This window comes from Mauremys mutica, chromosome 2, assembly GCF_020497125.1.
Source record: "Mauremys mutica isolate MM-2020 ecotype Southern chromosome 2, ASM2049712v1, whole genome shotgun sequence".
Taxonomy (NCBI): domain Eukaryota; kingdom Metazoa; phylum Chordata; order Testudines; family Geoemydidae; genus Mauremys; species Mauremys mutica.
Genome location: NC_059073.1, coordinates 229485159 through 229505872, shown reverse-complemented (window position 1 = coordinate 229505872; position 20714 = coordinate 229485159). Strand labels below are relative to the sequence as shown.

At 41.4% G+C, this 20714-nt stretch overlaps 1 protein-coding gene across 4 annotated transcripts in view; it reads right to left on the bottom strand.

Annotated features, from left to right (window-relative positions):
• The window catches only part of COLQ (collagen like tail subunit of asymmetric acetylcholinesterase), a 69009-nt gene that overhangs the window by 28117 nt on the left and 20178 nt on the right, over positions 1–20714 (bottom strand). For 3 of the 4 annotated variants that reach the window (XM_045005919.1, XM_045005921.1, XR_006576997.1), the window contains exons 2-7: positions 13359–13471; positions 11035–11139; positions 6920–6964; positions 5961–5987; positions 3678–3749; positions 989–1051 (exon numbers count right to left, since the gene is read on the bottom strand). In XM_045005919.1, coding sequence (XP_044861854.1) covers positions 989–1051; positions 3678–3749; positions 5961–5987; positions 6920–6964; positions 11035–11139; positions 13359–13471 — 425 coding nt within the window. The remainder of the gene's footprint in view (positions 1–988; positions 1052–3677; positions 3750–5960; positions 5988–6919; positions 6965–11034; positions 11140–13358; positions 13472–20714) is intronic. The other variant, XM_045005920.1, reaches the window with a different exon arrangement.

Here is a 20714-nt window from a genome sequence, read left to right as displayed (position 1 = left end):
TGAGAAGTATCACAGCACCAAGGTTAACTGGCTGCTCTCGTACATAGTGCTCTATTTCCAACTTGGCATCAAAAATGTAAAGCAAATAAGTGACCCAAAGTTTTGCTCAGAAAGAAAGTTCTGGCTCTTCATACAATTAGCATCCCAGGCAAGTCTGGAAATTCCTGGAATCTAGGTACTGAGACTCCATAGTGAGCAGAATAACTGTGACTGATTGTGTCTGAATTACTGGGATATTCATACACCTCCCACTAAACCCACATAGTCTTGGTGGCAATCTACTCTTTGGTTGTTCCAACATCCAGGCCACGAATCTCAATGAGCTAGCTTCAGGACACTGTACTGCATGTTCTGTGCAGCCACCAGGGTACCCCCATTAAAGCCTCCCTCTCCCACAAGAGAAACAGGTGTCAGCACTTTTGAGAGAAGGATTAAACCATCAGAGAAGAGACCTCATATTTTACCTTTTCCGGTTCCCTGATATTTTGTGTCATACACGTCTACATTCAGAAGCCATAATATACAAAGAAATAAAATAAATAATAATAATAATATAGAATACAATTCCAGAGACACCATCGTCTACATGGGGCAAATTCTTCCCACTATTAAACACAGCAATGAGAGTACATGGTTATAACAGAGGATGAATTTGTCCACATAATCTTATGGGACTGGAGGGAAAATAGTGGGATGGGTTACATGCGCTTTGCTCTTAAAATGAGTCTCTTCCTGATTACATTGATTTACACCAAAACATTTGCGTAAGACGCTAGGAAAGTAGCCACAGCAGGCCATATTGCGCAACCTTTTTTAGCTTCAAGAAGAAAATCTTGTGGTTTTAATTGTATTTAAAAGAAAACCCCAAAGCCTACTGTTATTTGAAACAGAACCAAAAGCTCCACAAGTGCTTTCTAACCAGTTCATGAGGGAAGCAACAGAGTGTGAGAAACCAATGTCTGGATATATAGCAGCTGGGTTAACAAACCTTTGAGCCAATTGGTCCTCTTGTACCTTGCAATCCCATCACACCCAAATCCCCCTTTTCACCCTAAAGGGGTAAAAAAAAAAGAGTTAACAACTGTGGCTCTTGAAAGGTGTCGTATTGGAACAACTGATGCTTCCGTTTTTGTGTCAAATGTATGAAACATGCCTGACTTTAACAACTCTCAGTGTAGTTTTATAGTGTAAATCCAAACTGTACACTGCCAACTGACTTAGCCTGAGTCATCAGGCATTTTCTCATTTCTACCAGTCTCATCTCTTTGGGTATGATTTTCTTTCTAAGTAATATATGCTTTAGTTTTCCCAGACCCTGCACAAGGATATGTGGGCAAATTATTCCCAGTAGCATTTTCCCCTATGCCAAGGCATATAGACTCAACCTGGTGTGCCTTAACTATACCACCTCCCTGGGTTATAGTGACCAAATGTTGTAGTCTGCTGGGATCCTCTTGGTATGGAGGGATACAACCTGGCTGTTTTGATTGCCTGTCAGATGAGCATCTGAGAAGGGTGAGATCTGGAGTCACTGCAGAAGTAGCAGCCCTACCAGGGCGGAAAACTTGGGCTTTTTGTGCTCCCTGCAGAAGGAAGCGCATTTGGCCTTTCCAGCCTCAGTGGTGAGCAAGATCTTCCTGCTGCATGCAGCCAGGCAAGGGGAGAGTTAATGGAGCTGAAGAGAAGACTTGGTGAAGCAATGTGGGAGAAAGGAGACCTGGAGGAAGGCTATGTGTAAGGGAGACTGGAAACCTGAAAGAGGACTAATGAGGAAGGAAAGAGAAAGGAGACCTGGAGATGGGGAAAGAGGGAGAAAACAGCCCATAGGAGGTTTGTAGAAAGAAAAAGGTGTGGAAGAATAACTAAGTGAAAGGAAGGCCTCTGGAGGTTGGAAAATAGGAGACAGAAGACCTGGATGTGGAAAATGGAAGGAAAGAGGAACATACTTTAGGGAAACAAGCACAGGCACCTATAAAAATCTATTTAGGCCAAGCCAACCTTACCATAGATTGGTGGAAAACAGAAATAAGTGAAGAGTAGAAGATACAAACAAAGGAAACAAGACACAAATCTATAGAACAGAAGAAGCAGGAGGAGGAGGTTGATAGAAGCAAAAGAATAAGAAATAATGTAGGACTTGGAGCCAAGTTATGAGGAAGAGATAAAGATGAGACAGAGTGCGGTCAGTAAGGGGTAGGGTAAAAGCTACACTAATAGATGAAACAGGAGAAAATTGTCTGAATACAGAAAAAAGAACGAGGAGTACTTGTGGCTCCCTAGAGACTAACAAATTTATTTGGGCATAAGCTTTCGTGGGCTAAAACCCACTTTGCCCAGATAAATTTGTTAGTCTCTAAGGTGCCACAAGTACTCCCCGTTCTTTTTGCTGGTACAGACTAACATGGCTACCACTCTGAAACCTGAATACAGAAAGGCGCTCTTCACTAAAGGACTAGGATTCATGGATAGAAATGGCCAACTGAACCAGTTTTTCATTTTTAAAATATAGTTAATCTGCTCTCAGACCTCAAAGTGTGGAGGTGCTAGATGGCTGTGCAATCCTCCCATTCTCATTGCTGCCATTAGGGGAAAAAACTTGAGGATATCATGACTTTTGAGAGGGATGACTTCCCCACTCCCACCACAAATGGAGCACTGAGCCCTTTAATGCCAATGACCATTGTGTAGATTAAGTTCAGAGAAGCCTCAAAATACAGATGCTACCATATACAGTATCCGATTCCCACCAGCATGTCCCTGCAGCTCCTAGGCAGAGGGGCCAGGGGGCTCTGCACGCTGTCTGTGCCTGCAGGGACCAGCCCTGCAGCTCCCATTGGCTGTGGTTCCTGGCCAATGGGAGCTGCGGAGCTGATGCTTGTGGCGGGAGCAGTTGGCAGAGCCTCCCTGGCTGCCCCTCCCCCTAGGAGCTGAAGGGACATGCCGGTCAGAGCTGGGTAGAGAGCCTGCCAGCCCCCTCCACCCAGCACCAGCAGAGTCCTGGGTCGCACACCGCCACCCACTGCACGGATCCTGGTCCGCGTGCTGCTGCCCCCCCCAGCACCAGCAGGGGTCCTGGACCACACCCTCCCAACACCTGCAGGACCCCCGGACAACAACACCTCTCCCCCTGAGCAGTGGCCCAAGTTTTAGTTAGGGTTATATAGTAAAAGTCATGGACAGGTCATGGGCCATGAATTTTTGTTTACTGCCCATGATCTGTCCATGACTTTTATTAAAAATACCTGTGACTAAAACATTGCTACTGCAACCCCTGACTTGAAGTGGATAGCTTAGTGGTTTGAGCATTGGCCTGATAAACCCAGGGTTGTGAGCTCAATCCTTGAGGGGGCCATTTAGGAATCTGGGGCAAAAATCTGTCTGGGGATTGGTCCTGCTTTGAGTAGGGGGTTGGACTAGATGTCCTCCTACAGTCCCTTCCAACCCTGACAGTCTATGTAAAGCGGTTTCCATTATATACAGATTTTACAGTTTGCTTCAATGGCTCTCAGCACCCCCACCATACAAATTGTTCCAGCACCCCTGATTATTAGCAAGTCTCAGTTAGACTTGATTTGGCAATTTTAATTTAACATATTTTAATTCCTGAAGGGCAGAAAAAATTACCCATTCTGCTCAATATATACAAATTCAATGTAGTAAAAGTGTTTAAATGTTACCTTAGGTCCCATTGGCCCAGGCCATCCAATTGGTCCTGGCATTCCGGGGACACCTGGAGGACCTGGTCTACCCTTAAAAGGAAACAATCAAATATTATGAAAATGGGTTTAATATCATTCCAGCATACAGGGTTCTGTCACAGAGGAGATGCAAATTAGAGAAGAAGTACTTGAATATCTTCAGTACAGTAACTTCAAGAAAAAAAATTGCAACTGATACATTATGTTTAAACCCAAGGAGTCCATAGTATGCTTTCTGTTGATTCTAAGAAGAGAAGTTTTGGACTCTCAGAAACAAATATATTCTAATGCATAATATATATATATATATATATATATATATATATATATATATATATATATATATATATATCAGTGCTGGAAGTATATATAGATCAGTGAAGGGCGAAATCTACATGCAATTTACAAGATTCCTCCTTAAAAACAGGATCAGTAAACCAAAATCTGCCCGCGTGTATGCCAATTTAAATCAGGAGTAACCCCTTGTAGTTACACCAATGCAAACCAAATATACAGCAAGGGAGAACAGAACTAGATCACAGTTGGCAACTTTCACACGGTAAATAAGCACCCCAACTTTCACACTAAGCCAAAAATCAAGCTAATCCCATTTCAAAACAAGGCCAAAACAAGCCAATCTAAGAACCCCAACACTCTATGGGACTGGATCCCCCCCGGCATGCAGCTTGGGACTGTGGTGGTCCCGCTGTGTATCCCTGACTCTCTCCCTCCCTTGCTCCCGCTTACCCCCCCTTGCCCCTGCTTGCCGGGAGATGATAAAAAAAAAAAGAAGCAACAAGCTACAACAAGCAAAAAGCTACAAGCCAAACAAGTAACAAGCTACAAGACAAAAACTAGCCAACAAGCAACTCACAAGCCAATTAAGCCAAAAAGAAGCCCAATGTCTGGTTTTTTTTTACCGGTTTGGCATGTCTGAACTAGACCCATCACATTTACTAACACTGCATTTCTACAGATTCATTTTACTTTCTTTTTCAAATGTTATCCTAGGATATTGATATACTTTATTAATTATGACTATGTTACTTGTAAAAAAAAACTCTAGGACCAGATCCTGGAGCTACATCCATTTACACCAACTGAGGAGCTGGCCTTAGAACTCCAATCAAGACCAGTAGGGCTAAAAGTATGTCTTAGAATAAGCCAGACAACTTTCACTGAGTAGTTGTGCTCACTTACTCTAGGACTGAATTTGGTGATTCTGATGATTTTAATGAGAAGAGCAAGTATTCCAGTGTCTAAGATATGCCGTCTCTCTGAAATACTACTATCTGGGAAACTCAGAGCTATACAGGTCATTTATTTCTTTTCTATCTGGCATTTGAAATCTAAATAAATAAATACTATATACATAATTCTTATATTTACATACACCTCTAACCCGATATAACACGACCCGATATAACACGAATTTGGATATAACGTGGTAAACTTGGATATAACATGGTAAATTTGGATCTATCGTGGGGGCGGGGCTGCGCGCTCCGGCGGATCAAAGCAAGTTCGATATAATGCGGTTTCACCTATAATGCAGTAAGATATTTTGGTTCCCTAGGACAGCGTTATATTGGAGTAGAGGTGTACTTTGAATTAATTTGAATTAATTGATTTGTGCCTATTGTTAAAATATTCGGTGTATTATTTAAAAGAGTGGCTCTTTTCTTGGTGGAATGACCTAATCTCTGCATATCTCTGATTTCATCCTGCAGAGGAATTTTTGGCTTCTTTTGAACATTAATTACATTAAAAGGAACACTTAGCCAGTGAGATGTAATATTTTGTATCATGGCATTTAGGGGCACATACTGTTGACAATATAGCATGACTCACGTGTCAGCAAATGCAAGGTTGTAGTCAGCATATTGTGCTGGTGCCAGAACCCCTCAAATATAATCACTAACAGTTATTTGTCTTTTGGCACAAAGGTCATTTAATTGAACCCTATTTTCAATGAGTGTCCGACTTAGGCTTGTGTTTCTCTGTGGATCAGTCAGGATTTTAATTTTTACTTTTTTTTTTTTTTTTACAGCTTTTATAACTGTTCCCAAAGTCTACTCCCCTGGGCACGAATATCTAGCTCAGGTTATTCTCTACTCTCTTTTAATAGTGTGAGTAGGAACATATCTTGTCATCCACTTTTACACAGAATTCAAATTGACATCTGGGTCAACCCCTAATAGCTGCCACATGTCAACTATGAGGCTGGTGCATGAACCAGATTCTATAAACCTTGATTCGTACCTTTCTTCCTGGTCTGCCAATTTCCCCCTGCCACAGGAAAAAAAACATATTAGTCATGGAGATACCAAGTGAAGAACAGCAGGTCATAAATTAATGTACTTAAACTGAATTGGGAAGATCTGTGTGTCTTGGACTTTATTCTATGAGCTAACGTGGACAGTACTCACATAACAGAATAAATGGCATCTTCAATTATATTTGGGTCCCAATTCAGCAATCCCTCCCTATTCAGCAAAGCACTTAAACATATGCTTAGCATTAGGCACATGCTTAAAATTAAGCTTCTGCTTAAGTCCTTTGCTTAATGTGTATGGACTTTAGCACATTTAAATATTTTGCTGAATTGAGGCCAAAAAGATTAATGTAAAAACTATTTATTGTATCTTGAACAGACCCATATATTAGACATTGCATGGGACGGCTCTGCTTCCCGTTTCTTCAAATAGGGTACAATTTTCAAACATTATTATGCAATTTGGGACCATTGACTTCCAATGTGACTTGTGCTCCTTACGTGCTTTTGGAAATCCCACCCAAAGGGTATCAGCAATCAGCCTTTCCTACAGCATTTTGTACATATAGAAGGTGTCATCATGAAAAGCCATACTATAGGCCTACAATGAGACTGAACAGTTATAGCTGCAACTTTAAATTATAGCCTGAAACTGATCTACACCATCCAGCTGGCATTAAAACAAACTCCCACTAGGTGACCAGATAGCAAGTATGAAAAATTGGGTCTGGCGGGGTAATAGGTGCCTATATAAAATAAAGCCCCAAATTTTGGGACTGTCCCTATAAATTTGGGACATCCGGTCACTCTAACCCCACCCACCCAAAGAACCCACCACCACCAAAAAAAACCCAAAACCCAAAAGCAAAACAAAATCCCAGCCACCTGCTCTCTGTCTTTCCCCTACCCTACAAACAAACAAAACTCCAAAAGAGTTGGTCCTTACTTTTTCCCCTTTTGGTCCCATCACACCAGGAATTCCTTGTGGGCCCTACAAAGAAAAGTGAAGGAAATTGTAAACTTACATTAAAAAAAGTACCCATTTGTTGTTTTCCTTCCCCTGAGCTCTGTCCACCTGTCTGCAGGGCCACCCAGAGGATTCAGAGGGCCTAGGGCAAAGCAATTTCGGGGGCCCCTTCCATAAAAAAAAGTTGCAATACTATAGAATACTATATTCTCCTGGGGGCCCCTGCGGGACCCGGGGCCTGGGGCAAATTGCCCCACTTGCCCCACCCCCCCATTCTGGGCAGCCCTGCCTGTCTGTCCCGAGAACTGAGAGTTCCTCTGAGAAGTGACTTCCCCCAAGTTCACAGGTGTTTGGTGTGCCAGTTCAGGCTCCTTTTTAATTATAAGTGCTGTGGCCTCACTGAATGGCAGGAAATGGAGAGGCCTGGTGCAGTGAATGAAGAAAGGGCAGTTTTGAGGTGAGGAAGAAATAGCTGGAGTGGAGCAAAGGGGCCATATATCAAGGAAGCTGATGGAACTCTGGAGAGCAAGAGATGGAAAGAATGCTGAAACTGGTGTGGCGTGCTAAAGGATCAAAAATTGAGGAGATCTGCTCAACCAACGTGACTTTTCAGTGCTGCAGCTCCCTTTTCTTTACCTAAGATCTCCTAACCTCCTGCAACTTCCTTCCCATCTAGCCAGGACCTTCCTTCCATTTAACAATAAGAGAAGGGACAGATGGTTGCAAACTATAGGGATCAAAACCTTGAAGTTGAAAACCCCTGATTATGGAAATTTTGCTGGGATTTTAAGAACTTCTCATTTTAGTGAACTGATATGATTTTTTTATTGTTTTGTTTTCCCCCCAAACAAAAAAGGTTTCTAACAGTAAAATCCACCTTTCATTTTTTTGAAAAATAGTTGTGAAACAAATTATATTTACCTCCTCGTAAATGTAACCAAAAGGACAAATATTTGCTGGTTACATTTATAGGGTGAATTTTTTCACACAATTCCAGTTGTGAAAATGAAATGCTGTGTTCTGAAATATAATTTTCATAACTGCTGTTGTAGCATTTTTAAACAAGGAGGTCCAAAATACTCTGCAAAAGATCTTGAGTCTCTCAAAAAAATTCTGTTTAATTAAATCCCAAACTAAGTTATATGTCTCAGTATCTCTGGTATAAATTTCTCTCATGCTGTCTGATGTCTAACTCAGTCTAAAGCTGTATTTTAGTTCATTGGGACCTGAGGGGACTCGTTTCAATGAGCTGAGCAATGGAGGGGACTCTACACCTCACTGGGCGTGCTGGCCTGACAGATTCAAGTATCAGGCCATAAAACTGTATCAAACTATTTCATTTCTAATTTCCCTGAAGTGACAATTGAAACCATTACTGTGGCTTTGGTCAACAGGACACAGGTCATGGGCAATGATGATGCAATCCAAAAGTCATTATTCAGGAAGGCTACGAAGAAGGCACTTTTGAAACTCCATTCCCTCAAACACCACAAGTGGGTTTAGTGTTTTAACTGAAAGAGGTGGAGGGATTTTGCTACTTCAGGTGAAGGCATCTCTACCATTAAACCAGGGGAGACTTTGAGCCTCCGCTCAGAAAGATTATGAAAAACAACTGTTTTGGTTTTAGAATGCACCAGTTGTCAGATATTTTTTTTAAATTGTCCAGGGGAGGACATCCTCTGAGCCTTTATAGTGAGGGACTTTGCCCCCAACACCCACATTACTTGGTTCAATTTTGAATACTGTCTGTTCGTCTCGTAGCAGTTATACCATCCAAAACACAATGTAAACTAATCATCACACTGTATGACTAGGGCCAGAGTCTATCCTCAGTTACACTCAAATATAGCTACTTGGAAGTCAGTGGAGTTATTTTAGGTTTACAGTGGTGTAACTCAGAGCAGAATTTAGCCTGCTATCTGTATATATGAGGCAAAATGAAAACGTAAAATTCATCTCAGATTCTGTAGAGAATATTCAGTTTGCCTCACATCAGGGACATTCAAGTTACCAAAAAAAAAAAAAAAGGTGTTTGTAGCTACTATCTTAGATTATTTATTTATTTATTTATTTTAGTACCAGTATTTCCATCCCATGTGCCAAGAGCTGAAATGATACTGTCCAGAGGATTTTCTGCTCTAAGCTTTGGAACCATGAATCCTTTATAAAGCACATTCTCACAGTTTATAATTAAAAATTCCCAGGGACATGTTACTCCATGTACAACCTGACAGCCAATTGTTTTCAAGTGCTCTAAGAAAATAAATTTCATAAATTCTTTAGCCACTTTATTAATACTATTTATGTCAATGGTCATTGCAGACCATCACATTCAGCATTATTGCTCTCTTAGTTAAAGGAAGAATTGATGTATTCAGTTTTTCAGGAGTTCTATTTTTAGACTTAAATAACTATTGTCATCTTTCACACATATCGCAGCTTCATAAATCCTTTGGAACATCGCCGAGTACATTGTGGGACTGTATATTAATATACATAAGACACTGCTCAATATAGTACAAGAGAACCATGATCATTTGCACGTCACTAATCTACACACACCATATGAAAAATATGTCTGCCTCACCCCATGTTTCAGCAAAGATATAATGACAAGGCACTATAATGAGATCTCCTAAAGTAAGACCTTATTACTGTTACAAAATACATTACAGAATAGTTACTAGTCTACTATGAAGTATTATTGTGTAAATAATTAAAAATTAAACTCCATTTGAACAAAGCCCATTAGCGTTGCTTTTTAAAATTGTGTTTGTGCACTTATTAATTCTACTGTAGCATAGTACATATTTTTGGTATTATTTGCATTGCAGCAGTGTCTAGAGGCCGCAGCCTAGATCAAGGCCCCATTGTGCTAGGCACTGTACTTTTCATAGTAAGAGACAATCCCTGACCCAAAGAGCTTACAATTAGAGCTGAGTGGAAACTGGAATTTCTCTCCCATGACAAACTCTCAGATTTCTAGAACAAAATGCCATTCTGAATTGCAATGAAAAATTGAAAATGTCCCTGGGAGGAACATTTTAAAGTAATTTCATTTCAAAAGGACCAAAATGTTCTGTCATAAAATTCCTGATCCTCTTCTTTACCAGCTAATTTGACAAAGAATGGGAGGGGAAACAGTGGCACAGATAGATGAAGTGACTTGCCCAAGGTCGCAGAGCAGTTCAGTAGCAGAGTTGGAAATAGAAACTAGGTCTCCTGAGTCCCAGCCTAGTGCCCTAGCCACTGCACCATATTGCCTTTAATGTATAGACTGTATGCATTTAATTTATGACAGGTATTTCACTAAGATAAAACTGCATAGGTTTTAATCAGCATTGAGGACCTTTCCTCATAATATGGCATTCATCGGTGTCTGTGTAGAATCCACCTGTGCAAAACACATCATTTTGTGAGGGCTCCAAGGCTTTATGGTCTTCTCTGCTGACATGTGCAAAACACTGTTCAACTCTTGGACCCAGCCTTTCATTTTCTGGTCTTCAACAGCCTACTGTTGCACTGAGCATTAAGGGGGAGCTTTGTGCCACTCACCAGTCAATACTGGATCCACACTGTAGTGCTCTGTCAAGAGTCTTATCGAATCCTCCATACCTAGAAGGATGGATTCCCTAGTGGAAATTACAGCAGAAAATTTTCAGCTGGTTCCTACTGTTTCCAGTTGGCAAGTAGGTTTCTAAACAGAGAACTGGATATTCTGCTAGAATACTCATTTCTAGGGCTCTTGATCCTCCAGTAGAAAACAACAGAGATCAATATTAAAAGAAAACCAGTAGAGACCAGTTGAAGGCTTGAAATGATGGTTCCTGAAATTTCCATGGAGGTTAAATGATTCAAGACTTTAGGCTGGTTTAAAGCAGATGAAAATGCAGAGCAAACTCAAGTCTTTGCCTGAAGGGCATTAGGCAGAGAGAGGAAATAGACAAATATATTATTTAACTTTAAAAAAAGTTAAACCTTAGTTTAAAATATTGTGAAAAATTAAATACCATTTTCAAAAACTGCAGCAGTTTTGTAAGGAGCTTAGAATAGATCAGAGCATGGAAGGGTATTGTCTGAGATGCAGTACTAACCTGGGGGCCAGGAGGTCCTGAAGGGCAATTGAATTCTGGTTCACGTGAAGCTTGTGTTATCTGAAGCTCTTGACATAAGTTTTTCATATCAAGGGTAAGCAGCTTCTAAACAAAAAGAAATATACATATATATATATACATACAGATTATACAGGGAGGCGTGAACAATCAATCAGCAACAGTACAGATCTGTAGGGCATTTAATTCCACCCACTTACAAGGATCCAGTGCAGGCTTGTGGTTTATCATGCATTTCTCTTAATGGATAATTAATTATCATCACTTCAGCATATTGTCCCATCCCATGTTTCATCCTCCCTTCTAACAGCACTGTCATAACAGTGTGCCAGCACCATGGCATGCCCTCTCAGCCAGCGTGGGACTCAAATCTATTCTTAAACTTGACTCTGCTCCCTACAGGCACAATTTATGAGTAACAGCACAGCCTAGAAATAGCCTCTTTGCTCTAATAATACAAACTACATTAACCTGTGCTCTGGGCTGAGTAAACTTCACTCTAGTGATATTTAACTGGATGGATATTCATTCGTTAGAGGCCAGAGCCAACTCCTTTGACAGTCGGGGAAAAAGTTCCCATTGACTTCAACAGGTGTTGGATAAAGTCCTACACGAGCACAGACTGTAATGAGGAGCTAGAGCTTGCACCAGGGCCCAGCACAGTATCTTATTGTTAAGATGGAGAGGGGAAACCTAGAGTATCAGTCGAAAAATCTTAAGCACAGTACTAGAGCTGGTTCCCTCAACCACAATACTTGGCCATCAGTAACTGGCTTGCATTAGCAAACCAGCTTGCTTGTGCCTGGTGGCATAAGAATACTAATACTGAAATGCATAAGAATAACGATATGGAGTAACTGGGATTAACAAACCATGTCTTCACTCGCAAAAGCAAAGATCCATTCCTCAAGCAAGAGTTTAGAACTGAAGCAACATGCTGCTGCTGAAAACCCCTCAGCAGAGAATATTGGGGCTCAGTTCATAAGGATCCTAGAGACACTGGGATTAATTTGTTTTATATACATTTTGAATAAGAAGATAACGATAAGGTACGCTTTCAGGAAAAATGTCTTTACTTTTGATTATACAGTTGGATTTAAACAGTAGCTTTTAAGTACTGTAGCTGACTAACAGGGGGGCTCTAGACATTTCGCCGCCCCAAGCACGGCGGCATGCCGCGGGGGGCGCTCTGCCGGTCGCCGGTCCCACAGCTCCGGTGGACCTCCCGCAGGCGTGGGACCGAAGCCACGGGACCAGCAGACCCTCCGCAGGCATGCCACCGAAGGCTGCCTGCCTGCCGCCCTCCTGGTGACCGGCAGAGTGCCCCCCACGGCATGCCTCCCCAAGCACACACTTGGCGTTCTGGGGCCTGGAGCCGCCCCTGCTGACTAAGAGACTAAACAAAAAATAAGGTACTCGTTCGAAACAGTAGCCAGAACTTCAGAATATTAGAAAGTTCTGGCTTCTTCAGTTTCGAGGGAGTAGTGCTATAAACCTAATCCAAAACCCACTGAAGTCAATGGGCATTTTAGCATTGACTTCATAGGGTTTTGATCACACCCTCTATACATTCTTGACAAAATGTCCAAGGTATATGTAATCCTGTTTCAATATAAAGGGATGGACTAGATGACCTCTTGAAGCCCTACATTTCTATGATTCTAAAATATCAGTATAATATGATAACTTATGTAGTATTGGAAATCATCAGAGTATTTGCCTTGGATCTCAAAGAAAAATAGCTCACAATAGTTGTGGGGCATTAACAAAGAGAAATTAACAAGAGACCAATGGGAAAATTCTCCCTCCCAGGGAGAAAATGTGTGGGAGCCAGTGTAGGCTGCTGACAGGTGTAAGTGAGCAGACAACACTGCTATGATGAGATAGGCAAAGAGCCAATTCATATCACTGAGTAATGATCATAGCTATACAGATCTGACTCAAAGCAGGGATTCCATACACAGCGCATACACAGAGTGGATGGGACTGTGGTGCTGAGGAAAAGCTGATGGAAATGCAACAGGGAGACTGTTTTGTCGGCTGATCTATTTGTCCAAAACAAACAAAGATGGAGGACTTGAGTCAATACCAGATTACTTAAAGCCAGGCGCTGTCCCACAAGCAATTGGAGACTGAATGAGCATCCATTCAAAAAGGAAAACAATACAGTGTTTCCTGTTGCTGCACTGTATGGCGAGATGGGATTGCTGGAATACAACAACCAGAAAGTGCTGAGAAAGGATACATGAGTATTTAAAAAAAGAAAAATAGGAGAGGCAAGAGAAATGCTCCCAGGCAATACTTACAGAATCCCAGCCCTGTTTGAAATACGGTGGTGGAAATAACGGCGGTGGAGGAGGGGCAAGGAGACAGCATGCTCTGTTATTAATTCGTTTCTTCTGTTCCAAGCAAGGGAGGTCTGTTCAAAAGAAACACTCAGCCATTACTAACGGGCAAACACTGCTAGATTCAAATGGCTTGAAAAATGTAGGTGCGTTAATCTCACTTATGACATCAGTAGCCCATATTGTAAGGTAATGTTTGAGCGGTTGTATAGTGAGCCTCTGTGACTGCGTAAACCACCAAACAGAAGAGCAATATTAATTAGTGTGAAGGGCAGATCTTCAACAGAAGGTGCTAAGCCCTTCGCAGAAGGAAACGTCCATTGATAGTGTGGGTCATCGTAACTGGAATTTTCCTCCCATCTATCGGAGGACAAAAGACTTTTGTTGTTCTTCTCTCCTCCCTGTGAAGATGAGTCATTCAAGTGGACTCCTCCCATCAGCTGAGCTTTCAGCTCAGAGCACATGGCAGGAAGGGGATAAAAAAACCCCACAAAAGGAACTAGGTATCTCTATGCCTCTTGGTCTCTGAGGGAGGCATAAGCAAGAGATCCCCAGCTGCTTAGCCTGGGTTAGCCCTAAAGGACATATAGAGTTTGCTGATTATAGAAGCTTTTGAAACTTAAGATTGTAACTCATTTGTGTATCTATATTTAGCAGCTTTAAACTTGTACATAACTCTCCTTTTCCTTTTCCTTTTTAATAAATCTTTATATAGCTTATTATAGGATTGGCTACAAGCATGGTCTTTGGTGGGACATCTAAGGTGCAACTGACCTGGGGTAAGTGACTGGTCCTTTGGGACTGGGAGTAACCTGAATATTGCTGTGGTATTTGGTGTAAGGGACCATCGCTCACAAAGGTAGGCTCACCTGGGTGGCAAGATAGCTCAGAGTACCTAAGGGAGCTGTCTGTGACTCCATGTTAAGGAAGTTATAGTGCCTGAGGAGTTTCCACTTGATAGTTGGTTGGTGCAATCTAAGTATACAACTCACATCAATCTGGAGTTTGTGCCTGGTTCCTAACCATCAGCCCTGAGGTTAATACTCATGCTCTTGAGTCACTGCAGGCAGTATTACAATAGCCATGGCCATGAATTATAGAATTAAGAGTTTTTCCTTTAACATTTCCAAGTAACATTCGAAAGTGGTTATGCAGTGATAGGGGTAGGGGAAAAAACCTTATCAATTTGCCACCTAAGATGAATAATTTTCACTCAGCTGAAGTGTAACCAATCATAACATATTACTTGCATATATCATTTCATTGGCGGCCATTACTCCTGTTCTCAGTGTTGCTCAACTCTGAGGATACAAAACCTAGTGACTTGTCACGTAGCTGTTTTCAGCCAGAATACTATACTAGACAATACTAAATGCTGGGGTTTCTGTCTTTTGGATGAGACTTGGATCTAAGAACTTCACCTCCCACAGTCCTTTAAAGCACTATTGGCAAGAGTCCAGGGGTCTCACCCTAGGCGCTGTGGCAGGTAGGTGATGGCAGAGGCTGCATTGGTGCAGAAAGTAATATGCACCTGAAGGCCTTCAGTATACTGTTGATGCAGTTCATCTCACAGTCTCTCTGAGTGCTTTCAAATATATATGCAGAAGAGAAAGGATGACAATGCTGAGCCCGACAGAACTCCATCTGGAGGAGGAGCATCATGACATTCTGCCTGCAGATAGCTGTTTCACCCATTCCTGCTACGTGCTGTGCGTATGTCAGAGGTATCGTCGCTTGCAGAGGAAATATGCAGAATAAGTATGGAGGCCTGGTCTCTGCAAGGTCAGGAGCTGTTCTCCCATCTGAGCCAGGCTACTGTTGCTATCACCTTCACGCTCACTTTGCTCAGGAAGGAGCGGCTGGACATGTGGGCAGCAGTGAGTACTTTGCAAAGTCATTGACGTCAAGCGTAGGTTTTGTCAGAACTGGCAGGACTATTGCATTGCCTTGGATGGCTGATGGAATGATTTCTTTGAAGGAGTCAGTGATGATTTCGGATGTTCTTTACTTGCTTTCCGCAGACATAAAGCAGGACAGCCAGCCATTCCCGGGTGCTCCCAGGGTTACATTGTTTGAAGTCCAGAATCCCCATAGCACTGAGCTCTACAAGCTTGTCCCCTTGGGTCCCATTCCAGCCCCATCCCCAGGGCCAGGGAGGGCAGCACAATGCCACTTACATCAGCCTTACTCTCCTCCTTTGGTAGGGGAATTCTCCTCTGACCCATTGTAGTCTCTTTACCGGCCCCACAGGCCAATGTTGAGTGGCATACAGGAGCTGGAGTAGGGGCCAGAATCTATCCCTAGATTTCTACAGCTGCCAAATTTCTAGAGTTTAAATTAATTGTGGCTGAAAGGGTGATTCTTCTGTAACAGTGAGCACCATGTGCAGATGTGCTCACGTTAGATTCTATTCCTTACCTTTTGCATTTTAGTGTTAGTTCAAGCACTGCATTTGCCATAGACAAGGGGACAGATTATGTAAATAAATATTCATGAAATTGAACAGCAGTATACTAAGGACAAGACAATTCAACCAGGTTTGAAAGAATAACAACATACAAAGAAATTACGAAGTGAACTAACATCTAAAAAAATACCAAATTAAAATTAGTTGGACTTAGTAAACATAGCCCTGTCTAAAAGTATTACCTGGGTTCTAATACACTCAGTTGCTCTCTTAGAGAACTTGACAACCTTCAGCCACCCGTTAGAGGGACAACCACATCTTTTGTCAAAGCACCTAGGCCCAAATCCCCAAAGGTGCTCTGGCACCTAACTCCCATTGATTTCAGTGTGGGTTAGGCACATAATGCCTTTGAGAAGCTCAGCCTTAACCCTTAAATCCACTCATCAAACACTCAGGGCTTTCTACATGGAAAGTTTAGTGCACAGTAAACTAAGGGTGTGAATGTAAAATGCACTAGCTACTCTGTACTACCACTCTGTGTGGATACTCTTATTGTGCACTGAGTGCCCTTGGATGGCTTAGCTTAATGCACTCCCTTAATGCACAAAGGCACTCTTAAAGTGCAGTAAACACAATCACATGGGGAGTTTGTGTGGAGTAGCTAGTTCAGAGTACCTAGTGCGCACTAGCTACTGCAAGCTTTTTCCCCATGTAGCCAAGCCCTGAGACTTTGCTTTCATTCCAAGGAAAGGTACCACTCAGGTTACTTCAAATGACATTTCTTCTCTTCCAGGAAAACTTCTTGAATCTGCATCTTACTAGTTCCTTTTGCCGCTGACATTCAGGCAGGAAACATTTTGTGCCACTCGGCCACTAAACTTCTCAAAGTTTACAGTCCAGTCAGGGAATCTGCATGCATTCCTTCAATGGCTTCCATATCAAATGTGCTCAGATTAACCAACTCAGTCTTGGAACTGAAAATCAAGTTGTGTTATTTCTGACTCATACATCATCACTAGTAATAAAGATTCTGCAACCAGAAGTTAGCCGATACTTTTATTGCTGGCTGATGGGTGGGGCACAATAAAATAATCTGACTAACTTCTTCCATAATTGTATTAATTCTTCAGGAGTAAGGGTAGAAGCTGAAGAGAAACAGTCAAATGAAAAAGTGGCCAATTCAATGACATCACACGAAGGGACACAACTAAATATTGACAAATGTTATAAGTGCTTATACATAAATGCAAGGAATCTAAATACTAAGATGGGTGAATTTGAGTGCCTGGTATTTAATCCTGATATAATAGGCACCACAGAAACATGGTGGAACAATGATAATCAATGGAGCCTGGTAATATCACGGCACAAAATATATAGGAATTACAGAGTAGGTCACAGTAGTGGCAGAGTGGCACTGTATATAAAAGAAGGCATAGAGTCAAATATAGTAAAAAAAAGCTTAAATGTCTCAAACAGTGCCATAGAATCTCTATGGATAGAGATTTCATGCTTGAATAGTAAGAGTATAGCAATAGGAATATATTACTACTGATAACCTGACCAGGATGGTGACAGTGACTGTGAAATACTCACAGAAATTAGAGATGCTACGAAAACAGAAAACCCAGTAACAATGGTGGATTTCTACTATCCCCATACTGACTGGAAATATGTCACCTCAGGATGGGATTCAGAGATAAAATTTCTAGACACCATTAATGACAACTTGGAGCAGCTAGTCCTGGAACACAGAGTGGGAGAGGCAATTCTTGATTTAGTCCTAAGTGGCACACAGGACCTGGTCCAATAAATGAATACTGTTGAACAGCTCAGTAATAGAAATCATAATGTAATTAAATTTAACATCCTTGTCGAGGGGAAAGTACCAAAGAAACCCACCACAGTAGCATTTGACTTCAAAAAAGGGACCACACAAAAATGAGGAGGCTAGTTAAACGGAAATTAAAAGGAACAGTCCCAAGAGTGAAATGCCTAGAAGCTCCATGGAAACTTTTTAAAACTCACCATAATAGAGACTCAAACTACATACACTATATACACTACAAAAAAAAAAAAGGACAAAAATGCCACCATGGCTAACCAACAGAGTAAAAGAGGCAGTTAAACAAAAAGAAATCATTTAAAAATTAGAGACACAAGGTGGATAAGGTAATATCTTGTATTGGGCCAACGTCTGTTATCTCACCCACCTTATCTCTCTAATATCCTGGGACTGACACAGCCACAACTACACTGCATATAATTTAAACATTGGAAGTCAAATCCCACTGAGGAAAATAGAAAGGTACATAAATTCTGTAAAACTAGCAAAAGACCCAAAAACCAACAGCAATTTTTTTAAAAATACATCAGTGGGAGGAAGCCTGCCAAACAATCAGAATGGCCACAGGACGATCAAGGTACTAAAGGGGCACTCAAGAAAGACAAGGCCATGGCAGATGAGCAAAAGGAATTCTTTGCATCAGTCTTCACTACAGAGATTCCCATACTTGAGCCATTCTTTACAGGTGACAAATCTGAAAAACTGTCCCAGATTGAGGTGTCAATAGAGGAGTTGTTGGAACAAATTGATAAGTAGTAATAAGTCACCAGGGTCAGATGCTATGCACCCAAGTGTTCTAAAGGAACTCAAATATGAACTTTCAGAACTACTAACTGTGGTATGTAACCTATCACTTTAATCAGCCTCTGCACCAGATTTCTGAAGTATAGCTAATGTAATGCCGATTTTTTAAAGAGGCTCCAGAGTTGATCCTAACTTCAAACTATAGTAAAGAATAGATGAATATTTTGGGGAAGAGTCAACACGGCTTTTGTAAAGGGAAATCTTGACTCACCAATCTATTAGAATTCTTTCAGGGTGCCAACAAACATGTGGACAAGGGAGATCCTAGGATAGTGTATACTTGGATTTTCAGAAAGCCTTTGAAAGGTCCCTCATCAAAAGCTCTTAAGCAAAGTAGGCAGTCATGGGATAAGAGGGAAGGTCCTCTCATGGATCAGTAACTGGTTAAAAGATAGGAAACAAAGGGTAGGAATAAATGGTCAGTTTCACATTGGAGAGAGGTAAATAGGAGGGTACCTCAAGGATCTGTACTGGGACCATCGCCATTCAACACTTTTGTAAATGATCTGGAAAAGGGGGGAAACAGTGAGGCAGCAAAGTTTGCAGACAACACAAAATTACTGAAGATAGTTAAGTCCAAAGCTGACTGAAAAGAATTACAAAGGAATCTCACAAAACTGGGTGACTGCAACAAAACAGCAGATGAAATTCAATGTTGACAATGCAAAGTAATGAGCATTGGAAAATGTAATCCCAACTACATACAAAATGACAGGATCTAAATTAGCTGTTACCACTCAAGAAAGATATCTTGAAGTGAGTGTGAATAGTTCCCTGAAAACATCTGCTCAATGTGCAGCGTCAGTCAAAAAAAGCTAACAGAGTGCTAGGAACCATTAGGAAAGGAATAGATAATAAGACAGAAAATATCATAATGCCATTATATAAACCCATACTACGCCCCACAACTTGAAGACTACATACAGTTCTGATCACCCTATCTCAAAAAAGATATATTACAATTGGAAAAAGTACAGAGAAGGGCAACAAAAATGATTAGGGTCATGGAACAGTTTCCATATGAGGCGAGATTCAAAAGACTTGGCCTGTTCCGCTTAGAAAAGAGACAACTAAGGGGGGACAAGACAGAGCTCTATAATATCATGAATGGTGTGCAGAAAATGAATAAGAAACTGTTATTTACGCCTTCAGATAACACATCCAATGAAATGAATAGGCAGCAGATTTAAAACAAACATAAAGAATTATTTATTCACACAATGCACAGTCAACCTGTGGAACTCATTACCAGGGGCTGTTGTGAGGGCCAAAGGTATAAGTGGGCTCCAAAAAGAATTGGATAAGTTCCTAGAAAATAGGTCCATCAGTGGTTATTAGCCAAAATGCTCAGGGATGCAACACAATGCTCTGGGTGTCCCTAAACTTCTGACTGCCAGAAGCTGGATCTGGATAACACGGAATGGATCACTTGGTAAATTTTCCTATTTCATTCATTCCCGCTGAAGCATCTGGCACCAAGGGGGATTAATATAAAATTTCCAAATTAAATTCCTAGGAAAACGAATCTGACAGAAGTGTTGTAGATTAATTGCACCCCTAGATGAAGAAGATAGCTGAGGAATTACATACTAGTACTTATTCACCGGATCAGGGACTGTGTCTGTCTCTTTATTCACATAAAATACCATTTAATGCAATTCCATACTCTTCACAAGGACTGGAATCTCATCATAATATCACAACACACTAAAATTACATTTAAGAGTGTGTCTTAAACCAGTCAAAATCAGGACATTTTAATTCCAGATTGAAACTTGTTACATAATTCAGCTAAAAGCTGTTCCTAAAATAGGGGCTGCATGTAACTCACATGGCACAGAAGAGTTGGAAAGCCTGTAATTCTTACTGGGATAATATTCATAATTTGATTATTTAAATCTAAAGGGTTTGATTCTTCATTCAGACTGAGCTATGGAATGCACCTCCCACATATTTTGGGGCTGCCTGGGGGCTTGACATAAACTATAGCAGCCTGGCACAAGCTACGGCTGCTTTAATTTATGTCCAACTGCCCCTGTCTCTTAATGGTTGTTTCAGCAGCCATGGGGAGCCGGAATACAACAGGGTTGCTGCCATGCCACTTTCCTTTGGCTGAACCCTTGGCATGCCCCACGTTGAGGGCTGTGACAGGTTGGGGGCGGGGCGCGGCCTAGAGTCAATGTATACTAGAATTCCCAGGTGGATATATCTACTTCCTTTATATCCCTTTTTCACCACCAGAGTAGTGTTGTCTTTGGGC